This window comes from Cyanistes caeruleus, chromosome 10 (assembly GCF_971803275.1).
Source record: "Cyanistes caeruleus chromosome 10, bCyaCae1.hap1.1, whole genome shotgun sequence".
NCBI classification, from domain to species: domain Eukaryota; kingdom Metazoa; phylum Chordata; class Aves; order Passeriformes; family Paridae; genus Cyanistes; species Cyanistes caeruleus.
The window spans coordinates 16,432,847-16,452,172 of NC_141710.1; the positions used below are offsets into that span (position 1 = coordinate 16,432,847).

Consider the following 19,326-nt stretch of genomic DNA (forward strand, 5'->3'; position numbering starts at 1 on the left):
TATTACCTTCTAAGCATTCCCTTTGCATCTACTGAACACATACAACACTCCACACTTACAGTGAAAACTGTGAAGCCAAATGACTGCTTACCTTAAATCTGTCAACAGAAACAGATGCCTCAGACAGAGACTTCACTGAGAATGGAGTTACTTTCAGAGCAAAAGTCATTGAGTTAAAGACAGTGACCACTGTGAATGCCTAAAAAAAAGACAAGAAAAATAATCAACATTGGGTGCAATATTTTTAACAGCTCCAGCCTTCTAAATGCTCAAATAGCACAGTAACAAGTCAAAACCATACAAAAGGCCCAGTCCAAGAGCAACCATCCAGCTCCTTCCCTAGTGCTTTTAACAGACCAAAACAGACCTGTTCTGTTTGTAGGTCTAACAAATGCAGCCACCAGCAAATTCTGCATTAACCTACTAGTGAAGGCACAAAATCAAATCCTATTTTTAGACATCTGTGCTTTTTGCATCCAAGCACACTGCAAAACAAAAACATCCAGTAATCCCCAACGCCCCATCCAAACAGCAAACAGGAAGACTCATTTACATTCAGCCCAAAACCTGTTCTGAGGAAGGTCACGACAAAGGAGCACCAAGAGCCTTTTGTGCAAAATACAAGACTACACCTGCTGCTGTCACAGCCATGAGATGTTCACTTATGTGAGTGAGGATGCAGCCTGGCCACGTGGGCACAGCCACGTGAGAAATGGCTCAGCAGAACAGCTACAGAAGCAAAAGCATAAAGAATGTTTCCAACAGTTTACCTGAGCTGCTGTAAGGTCATAGCCAAGGATCATATGGACAGAAAAGGTCACCACACTGGCAATGACAACAACGATGGGAGCCACTCCCACAGTGATGCTCTGGAAGTAGCCTGCACGCTCCAAGATTTTGCGTTCCTCCTCACGAATTTCTGGAAACACAAACAGGGGCACCACATTTGCACTGTGATTCAGGGGGTACATACACACAACAGACAGTACCATAGCACTATGAACACTAACAGACCCAAGTCTACACTTTAGTGTTTGTCAGATTATAAACCCTCTCCAAGAAAGCAATTATAGAGGAGGAAACAATAATGGTCTGTAATCAGCACATGAATATAGGGATTTTTGAATTTTTTTCAAAATAGGGCAGCCAACACATTTATTAAATAATAAAAGAGGAACAAAATTAAAAATTTAAGATTAGTATCATGCCATAAACATCATTACACAAGAAGGTGAAATTTCAGAAGCTGGTCTGTTTGTCCAACCCGTTGTGCTTAACACAGAGGAACCTGAAGGATGACAGTGTTCTTACACTGCTCGTACAGCAGCACCTACAGCACTAAGTCAGGATGCACCAGGCTACAAAGCAATGGGACATCTGCATCAAAGGAGACATTTGCAGATTGTGGGAACTCACTTTGAACATTCTGAGAAAATGGTTTGACCCAGGCATACATTTTAATGAATTTAATGTAATTAAGAACTTCATTCATCTTTTGCACACGTTCATCTGTTGTTGCTACGCATTTTCTTCTGAAATAAGCTGTGAGGCGTGATACAAACATCTGAAACAAAAGACAACACCATGAAACATTAATGGCAACTCAGAAAAAACAAGTACATTCAATTCCTAATTACCAGAGAAAATGAATTTTTAATCTGAAAACGGGATTCAGGGATAGGGCCAGGTCAGACTGCTGCTCTAACATAAAGCTCAGGCTGGAAACACCATTCATTTCCTCCTGCTCCACCTGCACCAAGCACCAGACCCATGAGAGCAAATTTCAACAAAAATTTGCGAGAATAAAGGGGTGCACTTTTACCAATATTGAATAGTACCAGTTCAGTTAGTTTCTGAAGCACAAAGTTAACCTAAAGACACACAAAGCTGACCCCCACTTTAGCCAGCCTTTTAACCTGATTCTGTAAGGCAAATCAGCACTTTGCCCAGCCAGATCAATTTCTAGTCTATGACTGTGCTATGAAGGTAATAAAACAGTTCTTAATATTTTTTCTAAACTAGTCTAAAAACAGAAAGTTGTTTGACATGTCTCAAAGTACTTGCTGCTCCTACATTCATCCCATTCCTGGCCTGAAATTCAAACCCAACACACTACTTGAGGAAGTTTTAGCTCCTTGCCTTTCTTCATACACCTGCAAACTCTTTTGAAATCCCCCATCAATAAAGGAGGACTGGTGGAAAGAACTGAAAAACACGTTCAAATTCCACTCCTTATTCCTCTCTAAAATGCAATTCCCACTACATAATCATTACTTCTGGCCAGATAAATTGGACCACAGTGAACCTCACAGTATTCAGCCTCCAGGTTTTATAAAACATGTATTATGAACACAGTGACAAATCTTCAGCAGTCTTATAGGCAAGAAGATTGTGGCTTGAACTAGCCTATTTCACAGCTCAGCAGAAGTACCTCATCAAGAACAAGCTGTACCAGATGTAGTGTTTTTCAACATGTTGTGTTGAGTCAAGAAATCAAGTACACTGCTTATGCAACACTGAGCTCCCATACACAAGCTGGAGGCCTCATGTCTTTCCAGCCTCAACCATGAACACCTGAATATTCTGCAGTTTCATTTAGCTATGAATATTAGTCTCAGCCAAATCTATCAGCTTTCCTATCTCTATTTTCTAATTTTATCACTTTGAGCTTCCTGTTTCCAAATTTCAGCTTCCTGAACTGTAACAACTTTAATAATGTGCAATGCCATAAACTGACTAAATCTAGCCCATTTCAACACCTTTTATTCAGAACTATACATTTGTCTGACCAAAGAAAAATAAAGTAAGTCTTAACTCTTTCCAACTCACCATTGCTGGGTAGAAGAGGATGAAGACAGCAGATCCCAAGAAGCCTGTTGGGCCCAGAATAATCACATTATAAACCATTCCCAAGATAGCCACAATAGGGCCCCCAGCCAACAAACTGCCAACTGCTGCAGCTTCAAACATCCTCTGACCATCATTGGAACAAACATTTATGAGCTGAAAAACAGACAGAACAGATTATTTAGATTTAAGGCACAGCTCATTCTCAAAGGAATACATTACACATCCCTTTTCACACTGCCATTTCCAAAACACGGCTGCCGCTTACCTCTCCAAGAGACTTCTCCTTGATGTTCTTCAGCTTAAGGATTTTCTTAAATGCCATTGTCAGGACAGCCCCACGCAGTCTGACCCCCGTGCGATAATTCAATGCCCAGGTTAGTGCCAGGGACCACGATCGCACCACTTCCGTCATAAAGATGCCAAAAACTAAAAACAAGCTGTACTGCAGGTTGGACTCACTCTGCTGGGTATACTCCAAGAGGTGTTTCACAACGAATGCCTACAGGAAGAAATGCAAGCTTGCATGAACACCCCATCATCCCAGAAGACCATACAACAACTTTATGTTAAGTTAGAAATAAGTAGGCTACTTTGCTTTTAAAAGAGCCATTTGAAATAGAAAGCATCTTCTTTCCAGAAGTAAAAGGTGTCAATGCAAGAAGTACTGTAACACAAGCCCTGCTGAAGAGCCAAGCACTGAGTCAAATTTAGTAAGTAAAGAGTTTAATTTGGAACCATATTCCTCGCAGCACGCTTCTAATCCTCCGTGTCTTCTAACTTAACATAAATGTGTCAGTTAGCTGAAAGCAATGCATTATCATATAGAAGAGTTTTAAAATATAGTCACTACTTATACATCTGCACACATTAAGAAACATTCCTTTACGTGACATTAAGACCTTTTTTATTTTATCTTTGGTTTGCTTCAAACGTGCTTATTTGATAAAAAGGAACAATGTACCTACAGTTGTAGAGGGGAAGAGTGAGAAGGACATTTGCAAAACATTCCTGGAAATAAACATCAGCAGTTTAATAGTAAAGAAAAAAACAAGCAGAAAGCACAAGGTACGCAATACCACAAATCATTGGGGATGGGGAAGAAGAAAAAAAAAAAAAAAAAGAAAAAAAATTAACCATTCAATCCCTCCCCATACCCTCTTCCCCCAAGAACATAAACACTTTACCTCAGGAATCACATTTCAAACATCACCTGCAGAAAGAGGACAGCCCCCAGAACACCAATTCCCAACTCCAGCTCTTTGTGGTCCAATGGCACAATATAACATCATACAATTCACAACCACCAGCATTAAATATTATTAACTGCGAAACAATAGGCTTTTATTTGAAATGAAGTGTCATCTTAAATGGTAACATCTCAAAAAACACTATACAACAGGTAGACCATTGCATAAACATACAATCTGCATATACAGGATAATTATAAAGGGCTAATATCTAACAGTCAGTCTTAGCTTCTAACAAATTAGATTTGAATCTACACACAAAATTATAAAGATACAAAAACAGAATGGTATTTGTACACGAAGTCCAAAAGAAGTCAAACTTGAAGGTACCAACAGAGGAGGCTCCTGAGGCTGCACAAATTCTGAAATCTGATTTCAAAAATATCCTACAGTAAGGCTTCACAGACAGCAAAAGACTTCCTAGAGAGCTTTTCAACAAATGATGTTTTAAGATACTGGTGCTTTTGATATACTAGTACAGAGTAGAGAATTACCTTTGCCCACAAGAAAAATCAACAAAAAATCTGAGACCAAAGGAAATATTTGAGAAGCCTTTCACATAGTCCGTTGAAGTCCTCTTGGCTAAATCATGTTTTGCAAGTAGGAGTTCTATATAGTTTGAAGAGAGGGGAAAAAAACCAAAACCCACTACTCCAGCAAAGATTTTGAGAGCTACAGCCCAGCACCAAATAAAAAAAAAAAAGTGGAGATCAAATTCATCTGTTCGGAGGAAAATAATCCTGCACATCAGAACCAAGGAAACATGCTGTAAATAATTTTGCTCTTTTTCACAGGTGTGAATTAAAGCCAGATGTCCATCAGGTTCTAGAATGGCCACTGAGAAAATTTACATACCGATCACTGAACAAATGTGAGGAGCTCACATTCACAGATCTATTGCATTCCAACTTTCTCCTGATTGGATTTAATTTTACATCGACTGTTTGGATCACAACTGCATACAGTTGGTTTGCAGTTACTGTGGAGATTACTGACTTCTTTTTCCAGTATTCAATCCAACATATGCAACCGAGTCACTGAGCAATTGGGGTGAAAATTCCCCTTTTTCCTCACGAGCTGTAACTCAGCATGGTCGCAGACTGCAAGCATTTTCTCACACACCACAGCATTGCTGAAAGTCTCCAAGAGAGGATGTATAAAGATAGCAGATGTTTCCTGGGGTCTCATTCCTCCCAAAACTTTAGTGCAATTTTGCAGCACTATTTTATAGATTCAGCATCTCCCATGATGAAATAGAGACCAGCTTACATTACACCCCAATTTATTTTTGTTCCGGAAGAAAGAAAAGAGGAAACAGCAGATTAAAGAATTTTGAAAAGGGAGGGGAAAAAGTCACAGAAAATTAAACATTTACATCTGAATAAGGACTATTCAAATTCATATTAGCTTAATAAAAAGAATCCAGCAAAAAGTTACTTACAAAACAAAATCATTACAGTATATAAACTAAGCTAAAGCGGGGGGAAAAGAGCTCCTGTGGCTACTACCGTAGTGGTTGGTACAAGTTGCTTGGCTGTCTTAAGCATTCCCATGGAATAAACATTACCTTACCTTTGCTCTTGGCGGTGGCTCTGGCCAGCAGGAATGCCTCATCCTGACGCAGAAAACAGCCATCCTGAAAATGCTGAAGAACAGCTTCTGTCACTGGTCCCACTGCAGTGCCGGCGTCCCTGCTGCAGCCAGCGCGCCACAGCACGAGGCAGGCTGCAGCTGGAGCCAACTGGGAAACTGGAAAACTTACCTCCCATTGCTTACCACTCCCCCCTCCAAATAGTGACCAAACTGTCAAGCTGTGCTCCACTAAAATAGCAAGTTTCCCCATCTCCCAGATGGGAATAATAGCTCTGAACAGTAGCAAACAGGTACATTGTTCAGACCTGGAGTTAAACTGATTCTGTTTAGCAATCAGGAAACTTCTTTGCTCCTCCACCAGAACTTGAAAGTTTTGGTAGCTGATCAAATAGTAGCAAGCATTAATTGGAGATAAATAGTGTATCACCTATAGTAGTACATTCTGATGGTTATTGCAAGGCAGTCTGACACATGCAGCTGATTCACCAGGTTATTGGTTTAGATTCTGTGCCAGATGCAAAATTTATCAAAATAAAAACAGACGAAGACCCGTGAAGGGTCTGATACCAAAAAACCCCAAACCAAAGCAAAAGAGTCCACACAGGAAGTCTTGAACAACTCATTTCCAGTTATAACCATCACAATGCTCATTAGAAAAGCCACAGCCATTTGGTGGCATTTCAAGATCACAGACATTCAATTAAATTTTTTCAAGTTTAATATAGTGTTTAACTCCACTTTCATAATTTTCCTCCAATACATGAGGTCAAGTCAAGTGCTCTTCCTGATCTCCCTTTTCACCTTCAGGTGACTGAAAGCGTACAACAATACAGGAAAGCACTGATACTTCTGAGGAGACAGCATAGGCATATCCCTGAGGCATGCCATTTTTAATAACAGGGAGGAGGGATGGTAAAGACTTATTTTCATGCCAAATGGTGGAACCAAAAGTGAATTTGGCCTTATTCAGAAACATGAATAAGGTTGTCTGTAAATGGGCAACTGTCTATAGATAATTTTAAGTTACCCATATCAAGTATCAGTTGCAGCAGTAGCCCCCAACATAATCAAGCTGGTTTGTTTTTTCCTTTCCCCTCTCACTCTCTCTCATTCAGCAGAGTTTGGCTGAAACAAATTGAGACCATTACACTACAGAAATTAGGGGTAACCCTGCTGCAAGCTCTTTGCTAAAGATAAAAATAGCTCCTCAAGCCCTGTAGTGAAACAATGACAGAAGCTCTTCTTGGGAAAAGCTAGTGCTGTTAAAACCTTAATCATGATTTATTGTTAATTATCAAAGTACGTTCATATATATTTTATAATAAAGACAACTAGAAAATATTACAAAGAAAACAATACCACAGAAACATTCATTGTTATTCATATTACATGAAACAAAGCAAACTTTAAGACTTAAAAAACAGAACATCATTTTGATAAGACATTCAAAATCAGGAAAACATTTTAAAAAGACATTTCACCTAACAGTGCACCCAAGTGTACTTACCCAAGAAATGAACCTCCAGCTTACCAGCACACTGAAACGTGTACTACTAGCAGTAATACTGCTCCTACTCCTCAAGGGAAATGTGTAGAGAATAAATTTAGTCAAAATTTCAACTTTAAATCTGCACAGCACGTGCAACAAACAGGTGACAAAAAATGGTGTGAATGTCAAGTCCCATGTTGTTATCTTCAATACGACCCTTAGCAACAAACAGCAGCCGTTCCTAGAGGCAGCAATGTTTTCTAACACTTCTACCTGAAACCTGTCTGACCATTCTCTGTAGGATCAGTAAAGACTATGCCCACAGACTTCTTGAGACCTGCTCAAATTAGATTTTAAGCAGTGCTCTCACAAATGTTTCGGTCCGTTTCTTGAAAACTGTTATTAATGCCAATAATTTAAGATTAGCGTTTTGTCAGACTGAATTTTATTCCAAGATAAATTTACAGAATTTCAAAGAGAAAAACAATTAGGAGACCTGCACATAAGAATCTTATGAAAAAAGCAAGTTATGCAGTTAAGCTTATGCTGTTAGGGAAGAACTTTAAACTATACTCAAAACCAAAGAGAAAAGCCAAAAAGTCCATTTCTTCCAAGATACCTAAACTCCCCCTCCCTTCTCCAAGAACTTGCCTGGGTATTCAGCAACTGATCCATCAGCTGTAGGAATCCTATCTTGGATTATTGAATTGCTCTTGAATTTTACCCCAAAATTTCTAGCTAGTCAAAACATTTAAGTGATTCTGCAATGAAACCTTAAGATTTTACAGTTGGCCATGAGATGGAGCCCTCTGGGGTTGTTAAAAAAAGGATGGATATTACTTACTGGTCCACTGAAACCCGCAAGCTGCGTGATCATCAGACACACTATGGAAAGGATGAGCCTGGTGCGGCAGAAAATCCACACAACCCTCCGGAGAGAAGCATCATCAGGCCCACTTTCTTTCAGTTCTTCCTGCCACAATCTTTCCAGCCTAATAAAACCAGGAGATTTATGACATTTATTCGTGTCATAAATTTTTCACCATGAGAAAAGATACAGTCTCATAGATAATTCTTTGTTAAAACTCTTAAGTGCTTCCTAGCTCAGAGCAACAAAAAATAATATTAAGAGAAATAAATACATTCTGTGAGGTAAAGAGAAATATCTATGTATTACTGCTATAGGACAGAGGGATGAAAAACACAGTGCTTTTTCTTTGCCTGGAGTCTCTTTGGCAATTTTAATATAGTGACAGCCTTTCTCTGCTGAACTGACAGAAAAGCTGCAGAATCAAAACCTGAAGAAATTCTCATTAACCACAGAAGGTTAGCTTGATCAGAAGATCTGATCCACATTCAAATCACCTTGCTACTGACAGTATTATTTCTCATTTTAGCACAAGATTGTTTTCACTGTAGCCTTGAGAAAAAAAAATTGTTTTAATAAAAAAATCAGATTAAAGACATGCAAAATCAGAATAAGAATTGCAAGACACTCCTAAAGATATGGAATTGGCAAGGTTACAGAAACTGTGCTGCATGAGAAAGTCGTCTCTGAAAGACAAAAGTGAATTCCACCATTGTGTGAAAAGCAAAACAAAATGTCAGTGCTGCTCTTCTAGGGAAACACTATACCACTGCCTGTGCACTAACATGTAGTAAATGGGAACAAGAAAATAATGACGAGCTAGATGTCTTTACCTTCTGCAATTGATATCTGAAGATTCATGCCTTGATAAAGACCATACATCATCCATAAACAGCTCCCCTTTCTTGTATGCTCTGTGGGCCAAAGGAGTGAGCCAGGAGAAGGTCATGGAGGAGAACAGCCCAGCATTATCAACAGGGTGCTGGTGCCTAAAAGAATTTAAAAAAAAAATCACAAACAAATGAAAAAGGAAACAGGAAATGTAAATCTTCAAGAAAAACAAAGCCTCCTCTCATTGAAAGCACTCAGAGTACCAAATGGTCCACACTTGCTACACAAATTCTGATGTTTCCAGTACCAGTCAGCAGACCTACATCTGCGATTGTGCTTTGTGACTGGTTTGAAAAGCAAATGCTGTATCAGTTCTGTGGTAGCCTAAAGACGTACTTGGAAGTGGTCCGTATGGGTTTCAGTGCATTCAGACCATGGTGGTATTTGCCCTTGTGATGCTCTTCGTCCAGCATTCTCAGCTGGGAATGCACAGAGGTGTCCAGTGGCAGGCCCTCTGCCCGAGCTGCTGCTTCCAAGGCATCCTGGCATTCAATCTGCTTTTACAAGAAAGACAACAGATTCAGACTTCAAAACTACATTTGAAGTCCATGACTCCCATCTCCAGCAATTTTGCACCTCTTTCTTCTGCAAATTATTGTGCAACAATCACAGTCATTTCAATGTCTTAGACCACAGGCTTCATCCTGGCAGCAAAGCCATGGAAGGCACAGCTTCTACATCTGTGTTAGACTGCTGAATTTGGAAAACATGAATTTGTACCAGTATTGTGCCTGTGCATTCAAAGGATAAAAGGATAAACCAGACTAATCCTGCTACAGGAAATACAGTACAGAAAAATGACGACATGAAGTACCTATGACATCAATTCAGGAAATCAATGACTGACTTACACAGTGAAATTAAGACATTTTCTTGATAAACTTACACCCTTTTAGTATAATTTAGATATTCTTATCCACAGAAAATACAAAGTATTTTCAGAATGCTACTAAAATTCCTTATTCAAAAACACTTTGGATTAGATAAAAAAAACAACAAATATGCACTAAGCAGAATTGTACTTCCTTTTATCATGCTTCCTGGTGTTCCTCTTTTCCCCTAATCTAAATGGAACAAAGATGACAATTTTCTCTGCTCCCAGGCACAGCTTCTCAATGGTTCAGCAACTTTGGTAACAGCCGCTTACTTAAAAAGCAAAACCTTATCTCAGGGAGGGTTTCCACAGCCTCAGTGAAAGGCAGACTTAAATGCTAATCCAAGAGGAGAAACAGCAGTGATACATGGTAGTCAAAACGTTGCAGAGTTCAAACAGATCTTTTGATGAACACCCAGATGTGCCAATACTACATGAGATGAGCCTGTTACCTGTACTGGCAGAGGGCCCTTGACTGGTTTTGCTAACTTAATGCGCCATTTATTGCAGGACCATGTTACCTGATTGTATTCTAGTTTATTGCACCTGAGCTACTTTGTAGAAAAAAAAACCAACACATTTCTTCTTACAAAGATACTATGACTCTGCCTTTATTAGTTGACTTACCAGAGCCAAGTTAGCTTATTTCCTTGAAAAGAAGTAATTTTAACACACTGTAGCCTCCAGCAAACACTAAATGCAGGTATTTGGTTCCTGACTTCCAAGTCATATAATTGTTTTTGGAAATATTGCCATTTATCATAGGCTTTGTCTGTAGTATGTTAACATGTAATTATATAGCACATTAAGATGCTGCTTCCACCCATGTGAAGGATGAGAACAGGAAATTGATAATGTCAAATCTGTCCCTTATTTACTTAACTGATGTACTTAAATAGTGCCTAAGCATGTTGTCAACAAACCATGGTTCTATCTCAAAAAACATATTTGCTAAGCTATCACCTAAAGCTATGGTAACAAAAGATAGCCAAGTAACACAAAAACAAAAGAACCTTAAAACCTTATGACAAGTGGAGTGACTCAAAAATACACAGTACTTGGAATCTCAATTAAAAGACTTCTCACTCAATTTATATTAAATTACTGACTCACTAAGGCAACACTGCCTTACTAAATCTGTGTAAATCAGCATTAGTAAGGGACCTGCCATAAACATCCCAAAGGAGTCAGTAGAGGAAAGAGTTCTGCATCACCTCTTTTCTGGATAGAGCAGAGGAATTCTTAACTGGTTTGTTGTGTCACCCTTGCAAGACGCCCCAGGCAGATCTGCCCAAACATCTTGTTGCTGATAGCACACTTGTTTCCAAGTGATGCCATAAGCTAGTTGCATAAACATTGCTTTTCAGAGTACACAAAAAAGCCTATAAGCAAAAAAAATTTTGAAACTTCCAAAACAGAAAACAGTATGTTGATGAGCATAAAAACAGATTTTCACCACATAGAAACAAGAATAGCTTTTTAATAAATAAGCACAGTTGCAAGGGGTTTAGGCAGTCCAAAGATAATATTCATAAACAATCACTGTGAAAAATAATTCAACTCTCCAGAGCTGCTCAAGAGAGTTCTCTCAGCAGATGTGGAAAAGCTGCATTGATAAAGACAAGGGCACTGCCTTTGAAAGGCCTTTATAAGGTCTTGCCATAGAGACAAGTACAAGCACAAACCCCTCGTTGAGAGCATTGCTCATCTCCATCTTGGTAAGACTGTCAAAATCCCACATGCAAGACTGTCAAGAAACTAATGCATCACACCACTGTACAATTAAGATTTAAGAACAACTCTACACTTCTGTGTAGTTCTTTGAAGATTAGGAAATCTTCAAAGCAGAGTTTATCAGGAAGGAGTGAGACTACTAAGTTGTTCAACAATACACTTCAGGAACAAGACTGAAGTAAAAAAAAACAAACCAATCCCAACCTAATTTAGGTTTCTGATTAGGTTTTCTGATTGCCTGCATGTGTTCACAGTTTTCTTGGAAACCAATGCCTTGAGTCGTTACTAATGTGCTACAAAAGGCTTCAGCTCTGCTATTGAAATAGAAGTCTAATAAACATGAAAAATAAATTAAAATACACTTTTTCTAATTCATCAACTTATTAATATGCCAAAACAGGCAATGAAATGAGTGATACAACATGATATTGATAACTCCAAAGAAATGCTCACAGAAAAAAAACAAGCCTAAATCAGACACTGCTAAGTGGAAGATTTATTCAGACATTTATTGAAAACAACAAATGACTACTCAGCACCAAAAGGTCAAAAAAACAATGAAGAACTGTTACAAAAGACACAAGGGATAAAGCTGAAAATATTACCATACCACTTAAAAACCCCTAGCGTGTGCATCCTTTTTGAACACCAGACTCTGTTCCTTGTCAGTTCAGTTCAAAAAGGGTATTAAACTTACTTTCCTTGAGTAGTAATAACAATGGAGCTTGGAATAGCATAAACTTACAATGTTTCAGCTGGATAGAAAAAAGGAATAAAGGTACAGGTATTTGAGAGGTCCATAAGGCCTGAAGAAAGAACTATGACCACCAACTGTTCTTACAAAAAAAGAACAAGGCACACTTAAATTTAGAATTCTCTATCACAGGATACTGTAAGGTTCAAATGCATAAATGCACTAAATACTGGAGAATTAAACTCACATAGGATAAGCATATCATGGCTTACTAAATACATGACAGAGGGCAAGAACAATCATTGATCCAGCAGCTTATTAATAGCTGGTGGATGCCAAATAAATTTTCTGCAGCCATAGGCATCTCATAACAGCATAATAGTTCTGCACTCCACATGCCATGAAGCTCTGACACACCTGAATACATGCTGATACAATCCAATAGATGACTGTAAGAATTAACAGATTAAGAAAACAGTTAAACTTTTAATCTTGGGCCCAATCCCCAAGAGTGGGGTGAGTCCCAAGGAAGCATCACTGCACACATGATCTTCTTCCTTCATGGGTGTGCCATAGAGGGGCAGAGAAAGAGAAGCACAGCTGGTGCTGCTACCACAGAGCACAGTGTGCTCCTGCCACATCTGACTTTCTAAGCTCAGGAAAACAACAAAATCCATACCAGCACCTGTTAGCATGAATTCCTTGTCAAAAAATTGGTCATAGCAATAAGCTAAGATAATGAGAGTCAGAAAGATTACATGGTTGGCTCAAGACATATGACAGAAAGCCTGAGTAAGGTGAGGAAATTATTCTACCTCACCCTATAAGGGTGTACCACGTTAGCAAGCAGTCTACCTCATGCAGTCAAAGTCTGCTGCAAAACATTATCAAACTTGCATTCCACAAAGATCTATAGTTAGTGGTGAAATAACAGCCTACATCTGCTTGCAGCTTTTTCCTGGCAATACAGATCATGCTTACAGCTTAGTCATTTTCTGCTCAACCTAGTTCAAATACTAGAGCCAGATTTTCTACGAGAAATTTGAGAGAAATTCCAAAGGGGAAACTATTTGCTCATTAAGTTAGAGACAGCTGTACCAAATCCACAATCTGAGGTCATGAAAATGCAGGACATCCAGGAGCCAAGCTACAAAGCTGTCATATACACGTGATGTCAGCAGTTCCATAAGGAAGCAAGAATGGTATGAGGAACCCTAATCAGAAAGGCAAGTAAACTCAACTATGTGAATTTGCACACTTCTGAAAACATACTAAGCAGGCAACATGGGCATCTGAGTGTGGGGAACAGGTAAAGAAAAATGGAGCAGCTGTCAGGTGGGAAGGAAAAAGGCCACCCAGGGAGATTCTAGCCTTTCACACAGTCCTATAACAATCTCCTAATTGAAGGAAGGTAGCAAATTATTGGTTTGACAACTAACATCATACAACTGCAAAAGCAGACAAGACAGGAGGCAAAGTAAAATAGATTTTTCCATCCCTTACTCATCTTGCAGGTGAAGAATCTTATATGCATACAACCCAAACCCCACTCACTGAACAGCTATTGTCCCTTCTTCCATAAGGCAGAACACCTTCCAGGGCTCAGATCACAGCAGGGAAGCTGCATCTCTTCTGGTCCTACCCGCAGCTGACAGGAAACTAGAACAGACCTAAAACTACTTTTTTACTAGTCCTTGCAGCTGACATAGAATACAAAAGTTACTGTGATTGACTTATTATTACATAAAGTTAAAATTGCTTGATTTAAGTTGTAAAGGTCTCTGAGCTGGCAACACTGCAGAACAGAACTCCCACCTCTTGCATTTAGCAGCCAGAGCTCAGCAGGCTTCCTCATGCCCTTAAAGCTCCCAGCAAGGAGACACAAATGGGAAACCTAGAGACCAGAACAGCAGAGCTCAGAACTAGGTGGGCATGTGATGAAAAAGAGAATTATATCATCAGTGCTGCTCAGTGCTTAAAGCGTTCTCCATATTACAACTCCAGGATGAAGGGCAATTTAAAAATATTTAAAACTTCATTAAAAGATTGGTGTTGCAAAACAAGATAAGTTATTAGTTTGTATGGGCTGGGGAAGAAAATAATCAACTGTTCCATTTAGCTTAAGCACAACTAAAATAAAACAAGAGTCTAAGAAAAGATTCTCTGAAATTGTAATTACATTCTTCCCAGAAATTCCTCTGAGTCCAAGAACACTCCCACTAGAAAGGAGTAAGGGTAGCACAGGCAACCCCTAAAGCACTGTTGTCCACACTGCAAGTCATCAAACCCCAGAACACTTGAAAATTAAATAGGTTTGCAGGTCCTAACATTATCAATTCTGCAGTTGCTTGGTGAAGCAGCAAGTGCACTATGAACTTCATAGTCTATCAAGACAATTCTCCTCTCCTTTCACTGCCTTTGATGCAGTACACAATCTATAAAAATATTAACAAGGGGATTTGCAGGATTAGGCTCCCAGCCTTCTCTGTAGCTAGGATACTTTATAATACCCAGTCTGATTAAAACATGAGCCTATTTAAGACTAGTTTGGTGTATCATCCACCCGTACCAGCTGTCTCCCTGACGCTGAGGCAGCAAAGAGCAGGCACTGGGCTAGATCAGAGACAGTGGGTGTGAGGAAGGAGGCACTGATCCTTTAGGCACCTGCACACGTTGATTGCAAAGTGCAAACAGCACAACTGAATTGACACAGCATCAAGGTGAGACCAACAGATAGTGTCAGATGCCTAGAAATTATGGTTACAATTTCCAGAACTGCTGAAAAGAACCACGTCAAGAAGTCAGAGACTCCATTTTCTTCAACCTCCTGAAAAGAAGGGTATGCATGAAACCTCTCTGCTGCCTTCCCAGCTTCTGCTACCTGGAAGAACAGCTCTTCACAGTACCAAACACATAGCCAAATGCAGGAATAAGTACAGCTGTGACATTTCTCTTAAAAGATACAAATTAACTGTTCAGAAACATGCTGATTTACCACAACAGTTCTGAGATGGGAAAGCTTGAAGTTTAGCTATTTGCTTTAACAGTTACATGTGATTGATTACACAAGATCTGCTGTTACTTTTCCGGGCCAGGATCAGCAGAAGTTGTATTAACATTGGAGTTATGGTTTCAAAACTAGCCTGAGTTTATGCATCCTCAGATTAAAGCAGAAGTTTCCCAATAGTGCCTGGTACTGATATCAAGGCTCTGTAGCCAAACAAGGTCAGGGTATGTACATCTGGTAAGCTTGAATATTTTAGTCACAGATATTGAGCACTTTGACTTGAGGCACAGAAAGTCCTTGGTGAGGACAGATATATCAGCTTCTTACAGGAATATTTCTTAATTTACCTTGCCCTTGAATGCTGGCCAGCATCAGCTTTGAGGTGAGATGCTCTCAACTCTTTCCTAGCAAATCCACTTATTCCTGCAATCCAAGAAATACAGAGTTTGGCATGAAGCACTTATTTTAGAATTTTGCAACTGTAGCTGCTATGAATGCACCTGATAAGCAGCTGTGCATGTGCTTAGGCTTGTGGTATCCATGAATCCCTGTCTTTTGTTTTGCATTAAAACCAGTATTCATGATCTTGTAAGCAAAGGTTCTAGGATTCACTCAGAACTAAGGCTGGGCATCGATCACCCAGCACCAGAGCTACATAGCTCATGCACAGTGACAGCAAACTCCTGTGGAACTGCAAACAACCAGCTTTAGAACTGGCACCCTACACATCTCTGACTGCAAAAATGGGAAACCAACTCCTCACTAAGCAGATCAACCTAGCACAGCTCAAGCTGAGAATCTGGCTGCCTTGCTAGCTCTGCTCTGCCGAACCACCCTGCCACATTCTGGGGGTGTTCTTCATTAGCAATCTTTATTCAGGCCATGCCTAAGTCAGGTCACAACAGAAGCTACACAGGTGAATTTTGTACACTTGGAATATCCAGGAAGGCCTTGAATTTAAACTCATATTGAACTGAGTCACCAATGAGTGCCAGCAAAAGCTTTGACACCACAGCATTTATCAAGCCTAATACAACCATCTTGTATTGAATTCACCTTCCTGTACAAACACATGTTTCCAAAAGCAAACAGTAAACTAGGAAACTCAAACTAAACATCTCAGGGCTCTAAACATGTTGACTTTGAAATTCCTTAACTTTCATCCTCAAAAACAACTGAAATACAGATTTTGTTTGTGGAACAGCTTGTTTGCTGTCTGTGGCTCAGCACACAAGTGACTATTCCTTATCACTAGGATACAAATTTTCAAAAACTAATAACCACTTCAGTGTCCCAAGACATCAGAACCCCACACATATATGTCAGTTTTAATTTGCTTCAAGCTAAGTTCACCAATAGCTTGAGATAGATGCAGTAAATATTTCTGGCAACTCTTATAGCTGTACACTGAGTTTCTGAAGCAGCCATAGAGCAGAATGTCTGCAGCACTAAAACAGAACATTACAATGAAAAAGATACTGCAAGATTTCCTTCACTGATAGCTAATCTATTCCTTACACACTTCTGGTCATGAGCAGGCTGATATAGAAATCTGCTCTGAACAAAGGGACAGCAATCCACAGTAGTCAAAGACAATATCAGCATGTGGTCTGAGCTGAGGTTTTATAATGTGGCTAAGACTTGGACAGAAGATAGCTGTGCACTAAGGAAGGCAGTCAAGTTCCAATGGAAGCAGTGAATTATCCAGAATATCAATGCTCCTCCAGAAAATGTCTCTGCCCAGTAACAGGTTTTGCTTTTTTGTCCCTCCTTGTAAGTGGAAGGGTTCTCTGATACCATAAGCCCCACTCCAAATCAAATGATAAACTTTTGATACATGACTGGCTGTGGATATGCTCCTTTCTCAGAAAGTGATATGCTCACCCAGAAATGGAGGACAAGGTAGAGATATATCCCTTCTTCAGTGTAGTTAGAGGGTCATTCTAAAACATACACCAACAAACAATTCTAGGATCTTCTATCAAGTGATCCTTGACAGAGTAACTTGATTCTGTGATCACGCTGTCAGTGACTGCTTTACCAACAGAAGTTCAGTGGTAAAACAACTTAACAAAACATGATTGTAACCAGTAGTTACAATCATGTAATTACAGTTCTTTGGAGATATAATGGAATTAATGCATCTTTAGAACATATCACAAATGTTTACTTCACCTAGTCTGTGTTCGAAGTTTTCAAAGATGATAGAACTGCTACAAGAAACAGATTTTAAAATTTTGCCTTCATTTGACTTGAAGTAAAAGAAGTGTTTACTTGGTTACAAAAATATGCAGTCATCTGGAAAAATGCAGACACAGCTAGCAGCTTCAGCTACAAATAACAGTTTATAGTTAAGCTGTCTAGGACTGCTCTAAGCATGGAGTTCAAAGGCAGAAGTACCCAGGATACACTCAACACCCCTATTTTTAACCTGTTGTTCAGTTGACTCAGACACTCAGATGCTTCAGAGACGTTGAGGCAGAATTGATCTATTTAAATACTCAGTGATAAATCACTTCAAAGCTATCAGGGCTTGAAGGATTTACATCAATTCCAACAAGTTATGATCACATTCCCTGCTGTCTTGGGCAAAAGATGTCAGAGACAAACCTGAAAAACAAGAGATCAAGGTAAAGACAGGAATATTAGTAGGGCTTCTGATAGCTAAAGTTAGCAACACATTTCCTGCATGTTTGAAGCCATCTCTACAGTTCCCCTGGCTAGGGCCTTGAAATGCAGCAATTTGCACTTTAGATTTACCACAGATGCAGTCATTCTTCAGCAGCAAAAACTGCATCCTGAACAGTATATTCCAGCCAGAACCAACTACAGCTTGGTGTACAATTTGTAAATAAGTGCCATAGAATCATTAATGTAGGAACTCAAATTCCAAGAATTGAGTTCTCATAAGCTCTTATATATATTGTAGAGTATATATATTGTAGAGTCTTGTATATTGTAGAGGCAGCTTGTTCTCATATCCTCCTCTACTGCAAATGTAATGGGGTAGGAAAGCAAAATTCATTGCCTACTATTCCATCAAATAAACAAAATCTACATTTGAGACAAGCCTATTCCAAAAGCATTTCAAGAATGAATTATTTCTCTTCCTTGCCTGTCATTTTATAGCATATTTCATGGCCACAGCAGGGTCTGTCCTCCCCAGGACACACTGCTTCCATGAGAAAAACTACACATAATTATTTCAGCTGCAAGGTGAAGGACATAGGGACATTCTGAGAACAGAAAGTCCTAAGGGTGTAAGTATTAATCTATATTTCAAAACATCCCTTAATTATAACTCACTGGTCATGTAACAGCTTTTACAGAGTAAGACCACTCACTGTAGTGCTAGGCAGCAAGTGCACCTACAAGTTCTACAGCAGAGGCATGTCCCCACACACAATAAGCCCAATTAGTGCAGTACTATGCAGTGGGAACATGTAGTTAAGACTGTTTTGTAAGCTACATTAAGGTCTCCAAAGACTTAAAAATCAATTGTTATCAGAACACACTGCAGACACTTATTCACGAGGTGAATATAAGTATTCACAAGCGGAATAATTTTTTTCTTGAATTTCAGTTCCAAAGTGCCTATTTTGAACATCCATATTTCTATAGCAACATTCCCATTAGGCACCAGGAAATGTTGGATTAGACCTACTTATATTACAGAATTATTTCAATTATGATTCCAGGAAGCCTATTTGAAAAGCTCCTGTCTTTCAAAGATGTGATCTTTCAAGCTGTGACCAAGCAGCATTTAAGCTTCCAAGGAAAGAATTGCTAGTCCTTTTTCACTATTGTCACGAACACATTTGTGTTAGTTTGAAACAGCATCCTTTCAGCAGGAAATAAACACAAGAATGGAGGTTTCAAGACAGCAAATGGAAAGCTGAATATATCCTTTATGCAATGCAAAGAAGAGAGACACACAAAAAAGCTCTGGGACCATGGCTCAATACTAAAACAGGTCTTTCACCTACAAAGATCATGATCAGAAAATCAACTAGACTTGTCAAGTTAAGAAGGATGCAGAAAATGCAGCAATACAGGCAACAAAAAAAAACCAATGAGTC

At 39.2% G+C, this 19,326-nt stretch overlaps 1 protein-coding gene across 10 annotated transcripts in view; it reads right to left on the bottom strand.

Moving 5' to 3' along the window:
- ABCC5 (ATP binding cassette subfamily C member 5) overlaps positions 1 to 19,326 on the bottom strand; it is a 46,506-nt gene that overhangs the window by 22,578 nt on the left and 4,602 nt on the right. For 5 of the 10 annotated variants that reach the window (XM_086844670.1, XM_086844673.1, XM_086844676.1 and 2 more), the window contains exons 3-10: positions 9,275 to 9,432; positions 8,881 to 9,036; positions 8,024 to 8,171; positions 3,116 to 3,349; positions 2,830 to 3,003; positions 1,417 to 1,564; positions 771 to 919; positions 92 to 199 (exon numbers count right to left, since the gene is read on the bottom strand). In XM_086844670.1, coding sequence (XP_086700796.1) covers positions 92 to 199; positions 771 to 919; positions 1,417 to 1,564; positions 2,830 to 3,003; positions 3,116 to 3,349; positions 8,024 to 8,171; positions 8,881 to 9,036; positions 9,275 to 9,432 — 1,275 coding nt within the window. Of the gene's footprint in view, positions 1 to 91; positions 200 to 770; positions 920 to 1,416; positions 1,565 to 2,829; positions 3,004 to 3,115; positions 3,350 to 8,023; positions 8,172 to 8,880; positions 9,037 to 9,274; positions 9,436 to 19,326 lie in introns of all 10 variants that reach the window. The other 5 variants (XM_086844669.1, XM_086844672.1, XM_086844674.1 and 2 more) reach the window with 2 other exon arrangements.